Source organism: Bemisia tabaci, chromosome 1 (assembly GCF_918797505.1).
Source record: "Bemisia tabaci chromosome 1, PGI_BMITA_v3".
Lineage (NCBI taxonomy): Eukaryota > Metazoa > Arthropoda > Insecta > Hemiptera > Aleyrodidae > Bemisia > Bemisia tabaci.
In genome coordinates, this window is record NC_092793.1 from 91,639,374 (window position 1) to 91,656,481 (window position 17,108).

At 39.8% G+C, this 17,108-nt stretch overlaps 1 protein-coding gene across 5 annotated transcripts in view; it reads left to right on the top strand.

Annotated features, from left to right (window-relative positions):
* LOC109040428 (uncharacterized) overlaps window positions 1–17,108 on the top strand; it is a 57,675-nt gene that overhangs the window by 4,058 nt on the left and 36,509 nt on the right. For all 5 annotated transcript variants that reach the window (XM_019056366.2, XM_072306506.1, XM_019056365.2 and 2 more), the window contains 3 exons: window positions 2,082–2,224; window positions 7,407–7,815; window positions 13,621–13,918. In XM_019056366.2, coding sequence (XP_018911911.1) covers window positions 2,089–2,224; window positions 7,407–7,815; window positions 13,621–13,918 — 843 coding nt within the window. In that variant the 5' untranslated portion in view covers window positions 2,082–2,088. The remainder of the gene's footprint in view (window positions 1–2,081; window positions 2,225–7,406; window positions 7,816–13,620; window positions 13,919–17,108) is intronic.

Genomic DNA, 17,108 nt, shown 5'->3' on the forward strand with positions numbered 1-17,108 from the left:
CGGGCTCCGGGTTTCGTTCAGAAAATGCGGGTATAAAATTATTCTATAAAAACTGGAAGTCTCGTATATTTTTTAATTTCTTATGATTTAGGTCAACATAATTGGCCATAATTCGCAAATATAATTATCGATTTAAATTAATAAGCTCCGGAGATCACTCCCAGCCCGCGATTCTCCCATACTAGAACCGCCGTGTTGAAAAATGTCGTACCTATGGTTTTCACTTTCCGGCGAGCAAGAGGCTAGAAATGCATCGTTCTAGCTAGGAGTGACTTCATCGGTGCTCTAGCACATTGTGATTATATTATATAGCCTGTGTACCACAGGCATGAAGTATACTGAAAAATTGTCATTTTTTACGTAAAATCGCGAAAACCAATATTGATTATCAGTAAATCGATTTTCTCCTTTCAATAATGAATTCTGCATTTTACAGTAAATGGGAATACCTTGGTTTGTAAAATTCTGACACTTGCGCCGAGAGCAATTTTTAATAAAATGAAAAATCGGAGAATTTGAGCCCTCAAAACTGCAACACCCTTGTTTGCAATGAAGTCGGAGGAGTTACGGCGTGGAACGTTTACGTTCGACCCTTTGCCGTTTTAGAATTTAAAAAAAAAAAAATGAAAATTAAAAAATAAAAAAATATTTACGTTTGTCCCACCCTAGAAGGCACGAGTGGAACTCAACCAACAGCGACCGCAATCTCGCCGTGATCAGTTCTAGGTATAGGTAACGCCAACAGCTGCTGAAAAAATTGATAATTTATTCAATTAACTTCTATGTATTCACAGCACCTCTTAGTTATTCCGACTGTACTTAGATTCCCTGTAGACAATCGACGCTGCTGTTGACATGCCAAACGGCGATTTCCGGCAGCCATCCAAAAGTGTGTAGACAGTCTATAGTTATCTTGTTATAACTTACCTCTCGTAATTTTACTGTTTTCTTTTGTGCTGTTTCTCATCCGATTTGATGTAATTTTATTCTGTATTTAATCCTTTCGGTGGCAAATTAACAACATCAACAAAAAAAAGAAAGATTCCCTGTTAAGTCAGGTTATGTACTATTCCCATACTTCCCCCTTGCAATCACAGAGAATAAATAGTGGAGTTCTTTTGAATAACCACGTATAATGAAAATGACAAGTGTGAGGACAAAAAATACTAAATTCTGAAAAAATTGAGCGTTTTTTTTTTTTTTTTTTTTTTTTTTATGCCAGAAGGCACCTTCTTAGCTTCTATCATCTTTGAATTTCAAAGAAAGTCCCAAAACTGTCAACCCTCGGGTGCCCTCTAGTTCTATTATTTCGCGCCCCCTTGAATCTACTTGGTGGTGAATGAGACATGCACGGTCCTGTTGTAGCCGCAGCTAGAAAGGTGGTCATTTTGGGAAGCTTATATTATTCCAAGTATGCATAATACTCAAGAAAGGGGTGCAAGAAATACCTGGAATGGGTGGCAGAAAAAATTACAGCAAGGAGCCAGTCCTTTAACGCTCAAGAATAATAATACGAAGTTGTATACCAAATAGCAATAATATCAAAAAAATAAAAGTCAACATTTTGAAAAACAGGTACCGAGCTGCTGGAGGAACTTAGGGCATTTGCTGCTTTAACAGGAATAATTAGGTTGGTGAAGCCTCATTCGCCGACTGGAAATAAATTTTGTCTCATTCTTTCATACACAACTCTATCAGATAAGTTTACATGGTTTTAAATTAAGGCATTTGCTTGGAAAAACCTTTTCCTCAGAAAGAGCAGGAAATATTTTCAGGCTTTAGAAGGATGTTACTGTTTATATTTTTGACTGAGTGATCTCTGTCAAGCCTCAGTTTGCCGAAAAATGGAATTTTCCTCAGCAAAACTCGAATTTTGGTGAAAATTCCGATTTCATCGGGGAAATACACTTAATCAGACGGATGATTTAGGCGATTCCCAGGATCGCCATTTAAATATACCATTATAGTTGTTTTTTAGATTTTTGGAAAGAAAAATAAATAAATTCTTTGTTGGCAAGCGTGATGAATCAAATTTATATTTTTAATTAGTCATGAAATTACATTTTTTTCCCTTTTTGCAGGTGCCTGATGTATGTGGCGATATGGCCAACCAGGAAGTTTATTCCTCACCTAGGCATAGTCTTGATTATCTCAAGCATTCTCGTATACTATTACTCCAATTATTTGCCCCTCATCCCCATTCAAGGCATTCTAACAGATGTAGGTAAGTAATCGAAAAATTGCCATATTTATACTGAGTGGCATTGTCTGTTTCATTCTATGGTAGAATTTGTTAGACGTAAAACCAATTTAAGCACCACTGAAATCAATAGCAAACTATATCCTACAAATCAACCTTTTTGAGCGTCATGTCAGCAAAGCAATATTATTTATCTTTAGTGTAGCATCAAAGAGCCGAAAATTTACAAGGATTTTAGGGTAGGGTGTTAAAAAAAAAAAAAAAAAAAAAAAACTTTTTTTGAAGACCTATGATCCACTCAAACTTCCTGGTGCTATAACGGACCTCAATAATGTGAAGATGGGTCAAATTGAGCTCGCACATTTTTACGTGGACCCCAAGCGGTCAAGAAGTATCAATGTATTCGAATGACTCTTTGGAACGTATCCTCCACCCCCTCCCCCCGGGTGAGAGGAGGGATGAGCCGGCCAGCGGGCTGCCACCGGTCGTAGTGGAAACTCATTAAAATCATACTTTTTGTGTCTTTGTCCAGAGGGTGACCATTTGATAACATCTGACAGTCTCCTCTAAAATTGCTTTGTATCCTTAAAATTACTCCCCTTCCCTTCACAGACTGTCCCCTCCATGTTTCTTCATGCTTGTTGTGTTGCAAATTACCGGACACAACCATGATGTGAAATCGAAGCAATATTTCGGCTCATTCTCTGGATGGAAAATTTACCATTCTTTATTCCCGATAGATGTCGTTGCAACGTAACAAATAATGTTCCTCCCGGAAAAGAAAAAGATGAAAATTTGGAAGGCGCGGAGACCACTGCTGGTGCCTGAACGGTGACAGCGCCGTGAAGCTCAAGGCTCTATTTTTAGAACACTCGCGTCGGGATTTCATTTTCGGTAGGAGCGCATGGTCCTGCAAACCACGTTGAAAATCACCGAAGGAATGTGCCAAATTTGCAACAGTCCACGATAGAAAAGTTGTAATGTAGCTGTAAAAATTTAATTACCCACGTAATATTAAAAATAGTGTTAAAAATACTGAACTCGTCTTCTGCCCCCATTTATGCTCCGAATACAGTTCCTACCTTGTACTTGTTGATGAGAGTAGCAGGCAAGGAGAGATACTGTGAAAGGGGGGGGGGAGTAATTTCAAGGGTACAAAGCAATTTTAGAGGAGACGGTAAGATGTTATCACATGGTCACCCTCTGGACAAAGACACATAAAGTGTGCCTTCAATGAATCTCCAATACCCCTCTCCCTCTCCCCTGGGGTTTTTTGGGGAGGGATTCGTTTCTTTTCCCCGCTGCTATACCACCTACAAAAAAAGAATCGTTCGAAAACATTGGAACTTCTTGACCAATGGAAAAGAAATATGAAAAACATAAACCGGAAAGGACTACGTGCAAAACGGGCCATTTGGGGCTCGGGGCGGATACCTTTGAGACTTTCCCTATTCATTAACCTAACAATGCCCCATCTTTTCCCAAAGTTTCAAGCCCCCCAAAAATTTTGGGGAGACGCGGCGGGGGGTCAAAGTTAAAAACCAGCAAAATTTTCGCGAATTTATTACTCGAAAACCAAGAAGTTTTGGAAAATGCGGTTTAAACGAGCGTATTCAGCGTGACGAGAGCTTTCAGAAAATGTATAACATCATAGGGTTTTGTCAACTTCAGCTTGAATTATCGCCTCCGAAGCGCCGGAACGCTCAAAAAAGACCCCTTATTTTTTCACGTTTGGGCCGATTTAAAAAAAGCCTTTTTTTTTTTCGTGAAAAACTGATATATTGTTACTGACTCTCTGTAGCCCCTCTAGCTCTTTACCGCATGCTGAGGAAATGTTTTGGTCGCGAGTTATGAGAGCGGAAAGGAGCGAAGGTCGGGAAAATCGGCTATTTTAAACTGCGCGCGGTGACGGATTAGGAGACATGTGGCAACAATGCGAGGTCGGCAGAGGAGTGTGATTCGCCGAACTGAGTGGGAGGGGACGTTTTCCCTCCTATCAACGCCGCGCGCGCAGTTTAAAATAGCCGATTTTCCCGACCTTCGCTCCTTTCCGCTCTCATAACTCGCGACCAAAACATTTCCTCAGCATGCGGTAAAGAGCTAGAGGGGCTACAGAGAGTCAGGAACAATATATCAGTTTTTCACGAAAATAAAAAAATGGCTTATTTTTAAATCGGCCCAAACGTGAAAAAATAAGGGGTCTTTTTTGAACGTTCCGGCGCTTCGGAGGCGATAATTCAAGCTGAAGTTGACAAAACCCTATGATGTTATACATTTTCTGAAAGCTCTCGTCACGCTGAATACGCTCGTTTAAACCGCATTTTCCAAAACTTCTTGGTTATCGAGTAATAAATTCGCGAAAATTTTGCTGGTTTTTAACTTTGACCCTCCGCCGCGTCTCCCCAAAATCTTTGGGGGGCTTGAAACTTCGGGAAAAGGTGAGGCATTGTTAGGTGAATGAATAGGGCAAGTCTCAAAAGTATCCGCCTCGAGCCCCAAATGGCCCGTTTTGCACGTAGTCCTTTGCTCGGATTTTCTCATGCCTCCCGAAAATTACGTGTTTCCCGTGAGTGTGCCCCCAAGTTAAAATCATGGCGACTCGATTCTCATCAGATGCGGGTAAATGAGGCATTTGATCTGAATAATCACCAAAAAATGAATTGTGTGTAAATATACAGCTTGGAAAAAAATCCTCCAAATCAGACCATTTTTCGAAAAAAAGGGGGTTGGGGGGTTTGGGATCTACCAAGAAATGTTCGAGCCCAAAATTAGACCCATCCTCACGTTATTGAGGTCCATTAGCACCATGAAGTTTGATTGGAGAATAGGTCTTAAAATTTTTTTTAAGCACCCTAATCTTACGGGGAGTCGGCGGTAGTGTTTTTTTTCAAAAGCTTTTTATTTTTTTTGTTTTTTTTTTCTAATCGATTTCTGCATATCTCCGGCGTAAATCCGCAATCACATATCTCGTTTGCGGTGTCTGAAAATCTCCGCCTATATGTTATTTTTGTAAAGGAGAACAAATTGACATCATTCCTTGAAGAATTTTCTCCGCGCAGAGAAGAAAAATCACTACAATTATAAAGAATTGCCGTCGAGTAGTTTTCGGTTTAAAAAATAAGGTATGATGGGAAGTCTACGTAACGTCGCAAACCGAGTTTTGCGGTTGCCGACTTACACCGTCGATATCTCAGCTGTATTTAAGAACCAAAACTTGTATAATATGGTTAATTTTGAATCAGTTAAGCAATGTTTTGTTACAGACAGAGCAATGGAACCCTTACGAGTGTTCCAAACTTCAGACAGGTTTTTCTCAAAACTATGATTTTTCACCGTGAGGTAAAATTCTCACAAAATGTAACCAATGGATTTCCAAAAAACTTTTTTGTTCTTTTCCTTACCTATTTTACTTACTACAGACAAGAGTGTTTCTTTTTATCACTCTTCAAAAGAAAAAAAGGGGGGTTGAAAACCTAAGTTGTTGACAAAAATGTTAGTTTTAAAAAATATTCATGGAAATTTCAACTTTCAAAATTTTTCAAAACTGCTTCGTCTAAAAGTAGAATAAAGTCTAAGGAATTTAACAAAAATGTTTTTGAAAATCCTTCAAGTAGAACCTGAGAAAAGCGTATACTGCAGTATAGTTAAATGATGAAGATGGGGACTATGTTGACTTCCCCTAAAAGAACAAATATTGATAGAAGTTTTCAAAAGTACTTAGTGACGTATTTTTTTAATTTCTTTTTCCTCTTATAACATTCAGCAGTGAAAGTAGGTTTGGGTATAAACTGGGCAGGAGTTTCGGAGGAAATGCCAAAATTGCAACTCAAAGAATTTTTTCCATCCATCAGCTTTATGTGACAGCCGAGGCTAACTTTTTATTTTTTCCTCAGTCTCAATGTAGGATTATTAAACAGTGGAATCTTATTTTCCCATTTTTTGGTCGGGTTTTCTAACCTTAGTTGTTCCACGCTGTGGGGTAACTAGACCAGCCCCCTCCCCCTTAATTTTTAAGGAGGGAATTTTGTTTTGTTTTTTTTTGCCAGAAGATGACGTCCCACTCATATTGATTGAAGAAAACTACTTTTCATTATTTTCAAAAATGTTTAAGTGGCTAAGAACGATGTCTTATCAGCTAGCGTCTAATGATGGCTAAAATCTAAGAATTGAGTGACAGACGCAAAAACGTAAAGACGGAGTGCTCGTAAAGCACGGGGAAAAAGTGAGGCCTAGTTTGGCGCTGGGTGCTTGTGTGAGTGTGTAAATGAGCGCGGGAATCCATGGCGGCAAACGGAAATTTGATTTGAACTTGTCCTCTTGATTTTTCCACATTTCTTCTTCGAAACGTATTTTAAATGCCTGAAACGAATATATCAAGAAAGTTGGGACTGCGTCCTATTAATAATACACCTACTTTTGCTCGGTAACAGGCAGTAATCTCAGATAAAGTTAGTTTTTCTTCTGCTCATGGTGGTTCTGCCGGTTCAAACAGGCCGTTCCAGTCGTAGATGACCGTTACTCCCAAATGAAATTAATCGGTCGACGACGGACCAAAACTAACCTAAAGTTATAAAAATATGAGTGTGTAAGTGAATTTGGGCAAAAATCAACCGAAAATACTTTGTTTTCGCAATTTTATTTAGTTCCCGCCCAACATTTGAATTTCAAACTTGTCCCGATTTCGCCGCCAATCCTCTAGCCAATAGTAGAGGTGAGTGAAAAGAAGCTTCATTTTTTGCTTTTAGCGCTCCGTCTTCATGTCTTTGGACAGACGCGACGTAGGCCGTCGAACGGCTAGAACTTCATCAATTATTATTTTATAAATAATGTATGCATACTTCGGGACACTTTTTGGTCAGTTTCATTATTGTGGGCTGTGGTGACTGAGAAAAAATGCCCTCAGAAGAGGGAAACTTGAAAAATCGTGTTACAAACTACGCAGATTGTGCACTAAGGAATAGATTTCAGACTCTTTTGACGTAGGTATCTAACGTGATTTTCGTGCGATTTACACAGTCACGAGTATATTTGTTTGGCTGTACCTCTTGCCTGCAACAGACTAACTTCCCACAGAATATTAATTTCTTTGTGATTAATTTCCTTGGTGTCCATCACGACAGGAACGCAACCTTTCAAGCAGTAGCTCATTATCTCTAATCTTTCCCGTAAAATTTAATAAAAACCTATCTTCTTCTTTATTTTACAGTCGATGATGCTTTTTTCGTCAAAACTTCCGGATGTCGCATTTCACGGTTGGATCCATTCGATCCCTCAATTCTGGGCTTCTTGGAAGGTTTTGGCGTCAATTGTGCTCAATCGGAGAAATCAAGACCACCTCTTTTGGACCTTTTGATTTTAAGCAATAGCACCAAAAATTTCAAAAGTAATACAAATGCTCGAGACAACAAATTCTATACCAAGAGTCACACTGAAGAAAATGGTTACAACAAGATCAGGATTAAGCTTGTTTTGGTGGAATCTGGATGCAAGCATTATAATATATCGCCTGAAGATAGAAGAAGTCCAGAGCCCCTATTCTTTTGTATTTGGCAGCCTTTCAATAGAAAAACTCCTAACCCTCAGATGCTGGACCGTAACATCGATGATGCTATAGTGTAAGCATTACTTTTTCCTCTCGCCTTTTCTGCTCAACTCATGCTGCCTGTGTTATTAAGTTTTTTTTTTCAATCAAGAACAAAAAGGCTCTCTCAAAATTTTGCCCCCCAAAAAAATGTGAACGTCTGGGTACGAAAATTATTTCACTTTATTCCAATTTGCTTTTCATAATCTTTTTTTTTTCTGCATTTGTTGAGTAAACAAACCGCTTCTACAATCGGTTTTGACAATGCAAACCATGTAATGAACCGTTCCTAACGTGTCACTCTGGCTTCCCAGATAGGACACGCATATTCATAGAATGGTCCTCGGATATCCGAGGGTAAAAACGGATATCCACGGAGGTATCTGTGGATATCCCATGGCTATCCAAAGGATATCCAAGTGGCGACCCATCCTATGTTTTGGATATTCGTAGGATACTCATAACATATCCGCAGATCCGCAAAACGTTGTTTTTATTGTGACGTTCAGGCATGAATATGCCGATTTTTCATAAGTTTTTATCGGATATTTTTAAAATTCGATGATAGCACCCCCGCCGGCCCGCCCCCCCCTCCCCCGCAAACTCCCCCAAGAGATCGGAGGAGCTCCGAGACCATCCAATTCGTATTCGTGGGGGTCGATTACGTAAGGAGGTATCTTATTCTGGAGAATCTCCGTCAAGTTTGCGACTTGAAAGCAATTTGTGGGGTGGGGGAGGGGGACACCGACCCTTTTTGTTTAAAGTGGTCGTTTTCGGGTGTTGGGTGGTCGAGTGGACCCATTTTAAACTCATAGCGGTCTCAAAAGGTTAACATTTTTTTCACTCCTCAATTTTAATACGATCAATTTCCAATGCGGTCGCGGGAACCCCGAATTTAATGATCATGAATCCTTTTTACGCTCCCCACGAAAACCTGAGGGGGCTTCGGGACAACCCTAGTAGCCAAAATAGGATTATCGAATAGGTATCGGCCGGATAGGCTATTTTATAGCTATTTATTTTGTTATTTTATACGGTATCGTACAAATAGCATATTTTATAGCTATTTCATAGATATTCCATGCGCATTTATCTTGGTTTAAAATTTCCGTTTGAGAATATGTATTTTATAGCTATTTAATACATTTTTTTCTTCTTTCAAGCCACTCATCCTGTTGCAAGGGTTACATGCCCAGTTCCCAGTTAGCATCTAATCTTCCGAAAATATCCGTACAAAATCCGGCACCTTTACATCATTTAAGAATATTGCGGACAATATTTTCACAAAAAGTCCTTATTGACCGTAAGACTTTATTTGGACTATTAAACTAAGGGAAGTCATGTACTTCATGGGAAAGTGAATAATTTAAAACACTAAATGGGTGGAATAAATTGCATCATTCAACCTTCAGATTTAAGAAACCCAAGAATTATTGTGTATTTTCCTAAACATGTTAGTGAATTTTCTTACTATTCTTAGTTGCAGCCTTGAGAACCATAAGATGATAAGTGCATTGCAACGTTGCTATGATGGAGCAACTTTTTTTTTGCAAACCAAAATCATATAGAATTTCAAACTTCAATGCAAAAAAAAAAAAAAAAATCAGCATAGCCCAGGGAATTTTTGCTAAAAAAGTTTCGCCTCTACATGGTTTTGATTTGCTGCATTTATCGTATACAGTTGCACAATCTTGGCAACGTATCAATGCACTTACCACCTTATCATTTTCAAGGTCTCAATTTTGGTTCTCTTTCGAAAGTAAAATACCTTTTTAATAGGTTTCCATATACCTATTAAATAGCTATTCAGATACCTATTTTATAGCTATAGAGAAAGCTATAAAATACGGTATTTATAGTTGAAAAAAAGGACACTATATAGGGTATTTAGATAGGATATTTTATATCTATTTTCAGCTATTTTATACCCTATTTTATAGCTATTAGGATACATATTAAATTGCTATTTCGATAAGTATTAAAAATAATATTTTGGCTACTAGGGAAGGAAACATAGACTCTTTGAGGTCAAATACCTAACGCAGTCTCTTTTTCCAGAGAATCTACGTCAATTTTGAGACCAAGGAAGCACCGTCCCTCTCTTTAAGAGTTCATCAATCGGATAGGCCGATTCTGAATTTTCAGGGGTAACTCTCAGTCAAAATCGTTCGTACTCTTCAATTTAGATGCAGTAGATCCGCAGTCTAATCGAGCACCTTCGCACTTGTAAGACTCGGACTTCCCGTTAAGCTCCTTGAAGAGAAGGGGGAGGGAGGCTTCGGCGCTATGAAATTCGGATCACAAGGGGTCAATTTCCTATACAACAACTCCCCCCTTCCTAAGCTTCCTAAATTGTCTGACCTGGTACAACCGAGAATGACGCTTTGTGGGGGTCGGGGTAGTCTAGGACAGTGGTGCCCATTTTCCCTGAAAACTTTTGAATCCATACGAGTTTCCCCCTAATCTTAAGTTATCCCCCCCCCATGGACCCCTCACCACACTGAAAAAAGAAGAATCTTAAATTTGCCGCCAAGAAAGATTTCCTCTTTAATCAAGAATTTTTCTGGTTAATATGAGCTACTTTTTTGCTTGATCCGAACATTATTTTTCTTGTATCAAGAAAAAGTCAGCCTTAAGCAAGATCAAAAAAATTCTTGATGGCAAATTCAAGAATCATCATGCTTGATCCATGCTACTTTTTTTCAGTGCATGGACGGGGATCTGGTGCGTATGAGACGCCCGCAAGTGAGAAGGCGAGGGGGCTCCCCTGGAAAATTCTGATGTTTTCTGGAGCAATTTGAGGCGATAATGAACGATCCCTCTGTTCCCTCCTTCCTTCTCTCTCTTCTTCTTTTCTCTTCTCGGTTTTTTCTTTTTTTTCTACTTGCCATTCTATTTTTCGTTTTTTTCTTATTTTCTTTTTTTGGTCTCTTTCTCCTATGTTTCCTTTTCCTCCCCCCGCCCTTCCATCAATTGCGTGTCGCGGGTGTCGTCAGTTAAGCTGGCAGTTATATTTACCTTCCATTTGCAAGCGACCACGATGCAGTCGTTCAACAGCGATCGAAAATTGACCGCGACCCGCGGTACGATCACAAGCAACGCCGCCGCCCGTGCGCAGAGACGCAAATCGGTCTACTGCGCGTGACAAAAAAAAAAAAAAAAAAAAAAAAAAAACCAGTTGGTAACTTCGGTGACAACACATCTATCTTTTTTTACACTGAATGTTCTATGGATATCCATAGAATATTCGAAACATAGGCTGTGTGGTCACTTGGATATTCCTAGAGCATCAATAGAATATCTTCATATATTCTATGGATATCCAAAAATCGCGGATATTGTACGGATATCCATAGCATATTTTGTGCTATCTGGGTTGAATTCCCCCACCAATGCTTTTTTGTCTCATTCGCCAATTGCATCGACCCGAATGATGCACTCTTCCCCTTCTCATTTTTGGAGTGGATCTCCTGGACTCTCTTTCATCTAATATATTTGTATCTTCAATAAAACTGCCAGGTTTGTCACCAATAGATGACAGGATTTTTTTGGAACCTCTTGGCAATGCTTAAAGGCTCAAAAATGGCTCATGACTTTTAGACATACTATTCTTGTAATAGCACATATAGGAAGTTCCAGTTCTTAAGCCTACTGCACTCAGCTTGATTATAGAGACCATACATCACACAAAGTTCAAAGGAATGGTACTACCTAAATTTCGTAATCGAATGTTTTTTTGCATTTTTCTGAGTGCAGCAGCCTGAATGTTGAAATTTTGTGTTTGTTGGGACGACATAAATGACATAGGTTAAAAGTCAGAGCGTGATTGGTCGGCTGTGTCTTATCGCTGCTTTGTCGTGCCTATGTCGGGTTGAACCGAAGACGTAAAGACGGAGTGCTCGTAAAGCACGGGGAAAAAGTGAGGCCTAGTTTGGCGCTGGGTGCTTGTGTGAGTGTGTAAATGAGCGCGGGAATTCATGGCGGCAAACGGAAATTTGATTTGAACTTGTCCTCTTGATTTTTCCACATTTCTTCTTCGAAACGTATTTTAAATGCCTGAAACGAATATATCAAGAAAGTTGGGACTGCGTCCTATTATAATACACCTACTTTTGCTCGGTAACAGGCAGTAATCTCAGATAAAGTTAGTTTTTCTTCTGCTCATGGTGGTTCTGCCGGTTCAAACAGGCCGTTCCAGTCGTAGATGACCGTTACTCCCAAATGAAATTAATCGGTCGACGACGGACCAAAACTAACCTAAAGTTATAAAAATATGAGTGTGTAAGTGAATTTGGGCAAAAATCAACCGAAAATACTTTGTTTTCGCAATTTTATTTAGTTCCCGCCCAACATTTGAATTTCAAACTTGTCCCGATTTCGCCGCCAATCCTCTAGCCAATAGTAGAGGTGAGTGAAAAGAAGCTTCATTTTTTGCTTTTAGCGCTCCGTCTTTATGTCTTTGGGTTGAACTCACGACAAGCTAACGTAGGGGTGTTCAAACGAATTCTTGCCGGAACACTATCGACATCGTCTCATATTGAAACTGGCGGCAGTACCGACAGTGGCGATGATATCGACAACAGCCGGCCTTATCGGAGTTTTGAGAGCTCGCACTCAATGCATTGTTGCCCCGTGTGTCGGTTTATCAGATTGCCTAGCGCGGCGGCGCGTAAAATAGATGTACAAATGGCAACATCTTATTTTCGTCAGCTCCGAAAACTCTGATCGCTATCGGGAAGAGCGCTCTTATCGTAACTTTTTCTTAACGGAACTGTTTCGGTAGCTTACCGACAACCGATAGAACAGCCCTAAGCTAACGGCACCTCTTTAGTTTCCGACAGTATGTCGTCCATTCCACCCGACAAAGCACCGATAAGACATAGCCGACCAATCACGCTTTGCCTTTTAACCTATGTCATCTATGTCGGCCTAACAAACACAAAATTTCAACAATCAGGCTGCAGGAGGCTTAAAAACTGGAACTATCTCTTTGCACTATTATGTGAAAAGCACGTCTGGAAATCGATTTTCAGCTTTGCACGTATACCTAGTTTTGGACAACACTATATCGATGCATTTGAAAGACAAGAATGTGTAGGTGCAAACCATCTTTCCCATCTCCTCGGCAAAGTGTTATGAGAACTCTCCTTGGTCACAGATCTATGTAGGTGCGGCTCTTTCTAGGTCTACCTATGTGCAAATCCGTTTGAAAGTGCCGCAAATTTTCTTCAACCGGTGAGAAGCTCCAGGTTCAAGAGCCAAGGTATCAAGGGAAATTGTTCTATATGGTTACATTAAACTCATGAAAGTCTAAGAACGGCTGCTGACTTCGAAAGCATAGAAATTTACCCTTATCATCAGAATCACAATTGTCGGTTTGGCTGAAGTGTGATCTTTAAAAACAAGAATTCCTGCTCATGACCCATAGTTAATGTATCTTCACACTTCATGGATCACTGAGGTGAACTTGCTAAAAAAAAATGCCTCTTTGGAAGTTGAATGAAAGTGTAAGTTATGTTGAAAATTTCTCAGGGAATACAAGCTCGTACTTACATTATTAGACCCTTTTGCTATGTTATGCGCGTCAGCTGCGCAGATCAATTTAAGACATAAATCTCTGCCAGATTTTCCCGTACCTACTCTCGAAATGTTATTTAAAGTATTGGAGAAATTTGTATCTACCTCGAATCGTTATTTACTATCCTGCGTAATTTATGTCCCCATGCAACTGCATCTATATATCCTAAAATTACGGAATCCAGCCGGCACCAATTTCTCATATTCAGTGTTATCTTCTTTATGAGATGTATGAAACTTTTATACCACGTATCTGTTTCAGATATGGCTCAATTTCTCAACCTTTCACTCATTTTTCTTTGATTCCTCCGGAAATTGAATTTGTGCGTGCTATTTGTTATAAAAACGACACGGAAATTTATAAGGACTTCTTTTTCATTCCTTCTGGCAATCCTACTTTCTTCGAAACTTCTTCTAAACCACTATCGCCGTCTCCTCGTCACGGGGTCTTACTTTATAGCCTAGACGCTGTCTCCCGGCTGAATTTCATTCGAGAAATGCCGCTGTTTCATCATTTCCTCCGTGAACATGGCGCAATTGACTTCGTCGGTTACCATAAGGTCAGTGCATCTCATTTATGGTTCACAGAGCAAAGACTGGCTGTTTAAGAGTTGGCCCCCTTTGATGACCCGTTCTTTAAAAAATCTTCACAGTACGTGTCTGAACAGGATTGAAAAGGAGTCCAGCAGCCTGATCACTTACCTCCCTAGATACGGGTGATGGATACGGCGTATCCATCTTGGTATTCTATCGCTCGATAAGTCGCCGATCATTTACCTCGTATCTGTTCTGGATAAGCTCTAGATGGACAAGTTTATCTAGAGGTACAATAGATGCGGACCGCAATGTTTCGCAATCTAACTGAAGAGATATTTTTCTTTTTAATCAATCACAGCTCATTCTTCAACTCCAAACAAGAAGAAGTGACTTCCCTTATATGCCCAAAACTATTTTTTAATTTATTTTTTTATTTACTTGTTGTTGTTGTTGATGTTATGCAGAAAAGTAAACACGTGTTGAGGCACAACAAAAATGAAATAGGCTTGCCTATATCCCCGACATGGATTATCCTGTGTTGAACACATGAAATTCCCTAATTTACACTAACACTAGAAGTCAAAAACTGCAATGGGGCGTTAACGACCTAATGGACATGTATGGGTTACGCGCGTAAATGTGGACACCAGAACCTCAAATGTCCGGAAAATTAGTAGCACGACCAACAAGCGTGGTTTTCGTAGTTTATTGTGGTTTTCGCGGGAATTACAAAAATATAGCAACTTATTTCAATCTACTGTTTATTTATTCATTTTTCAAATTTAATTATAAAATAGAGTTTATACTTCAATAATTTTGACTGAAAAATTTGTGAAACAAATCATTTTACTTTTGAAATGTTTTAGTTCAATTTTTCTAATTTTTTTATGATGATGTAATATGTATCCGTTTTGCGGGTATATTCGTAATGAAATTATTACTCGTACACATAAAAAGATTTCTCTTCTTTTATCTTGAATTTAAACAGCAGAAACACGCAGTTCCACATCCAAAACGATTACCTAAATTCTTCTTGCTATTTTAGTGGCTTTTACTCCAGCCTACAGTCATCTAGAGAACCTCAAATTTCAATAGATACGGCAGTTATTCACCACCCTCGGAGTGAGGGGTGCGTATCTAGCGCTGTTTCCATCGCGCTATCTACCGGGCGCGCTCTATGGTCGCTACGATAGACGCGTTGTTAAAGTCCAAATTGCAATCCCTGAGTTATCCGATGCGTCGCTGAGCTCAGCGAAACTGTTTTTAACGTTCGTTGCAGTTATCCGATGCCTTGACCGAGCGGAGCGGAGGGTCTGAGGCTCGCTGAGTCGCTGACCAATTTCGCTGACATGATGGTGTCCTTTGTTCACTAAAAAACTTATGTTAGCGTGAAGCGGAGAACTAGAAATGGCGTACTAACGTCATTTCGCTGCCTTCAATTATTAACTTCAACAACGCGTCTCATATCGGTGTGATAAAAACGCAGCGGTTATCCATCAAGGTCAATGCATATAGAGTGGTTCTTATTTTTCGACTTTTCGAAAATCAAATGTCCGACCCTCCAAAAAGCTGTCATTTGGTGTGAAAAGAACGTACAACGAATTTCAGCCCGATCGGATCATCCTAAGTGGTGCCGCTGGGACCGACAAGTCTCCAAGCGGGAACTTCAAATTCCGGACAATTGCGTTTTTTTAGTCATTTCGCGGATTTTTTCGCCCCTTTAAAATGTACCTACGGCTTTGAAATTTTTTGAGGTAACACACTATATAAGGTACTTTACGAGAAAAATAACGCACTTTACCTTATCATTTTTAAAATGCCCTTTTCAACCCCTCAAAGTGCGCAGTTCCGTTTGAATTTTCATTCCGACCACACGTACCATTTATTGCTCTAGCGATTTCTAACCTCTTTAGTTGCCTCGTGGCGTTTTTCCCTTTATTTTCTTGCTTCCTTTCTTTCTTTCTACTATGATGTGATGACTGTGCCTTAGTTTAGTTATTCTAGAAAGTGCTTTCCTATCTTTTTATTTCCTTTCGCTTATTATGTAACCTGCTCGAATCAGTTCTCGTTAATGGATCTCTCAGATCCGCCCGTTGACCCGGGAGGAACCCCTCATAAAGATGCTTCTACTCCTATGGACACTCTAGATCCTAATCAAAGTGAATTAAACCTACAGTCACAACCTCCCACCAATGTGCTTCTAAAGGACTCCCAATCTGAGTTGAACCTTTCCCAAATCAATACCTCTCAAACCGACCAGATACCATCTCATACCCAAGTAAGATCGTCACCTACAGATATCCGCAAAGCGTTTATAATCAAAGACAAAAATAATTTGAGATACAATGAATCCACTAACGGCCCCTTCGTAGGTGCTCTTACTAAAGACAACATAGGAAATAAACATCTAACTCTAATTGGTGAATTGCTATACTCAAACGGAATCGAAGGTATTAAGAACATCCAAAGAGTAAATAAAGATATGATCCATATTGAATTGTTAAATAAAGACTATGCTAATAACCTCATTGAGAACTACGCAAAACTAATCCCATACGAAAGACGTAATTGTTTTATCCTTTTAAAATACACTACTCGTAGAATCATAGTGAATAATGTCCATACCGATCTTACGATTAACGCGATTGGTCAGTATCTACAAGATAAATATTCAAATATCATTAGTGCTGGGCGAATATATCGAAAAAATGATGATAACGCTCTGATCCTTACAGCCAAATTAGATGCATTGTGGTAGGGCTCTGTAACCCCTGACTTTCTTTACATTTTCTACTCAAAATGTTCTACCACCCCATACATATGTTACGGGCAACGTCCGGGTCTCGGGCACCATCGTCAATGCCCGGTCACTGACGACGGTGCCCAACTCGCCTGGGCATCGTCGTCAATGCCCGGACATTGACGACGGTGCCCGAGAAGTGCTTTAAACGGTCGGGCAAAGATTGGGATCGAGAGAGTAAGGTAACCATGCCCGGGCACTAACAACGATGCCCAAGGGTTATCGGGCACCGTCAAAATGAAAAATAAGTGAGATGAAAGTAATGACTCGCCTAGGTATTTGTTAGTGCATGATTGGGAGTTGTGACAGCGTGAGTTGCACAGCACCTTTCGCGTTCGACTTGAACACCGTTTTGTTGTGCATTTTTGGCGGCAGTCACATTTCTGCATCCCTTGCCCACCGGATACGGATGC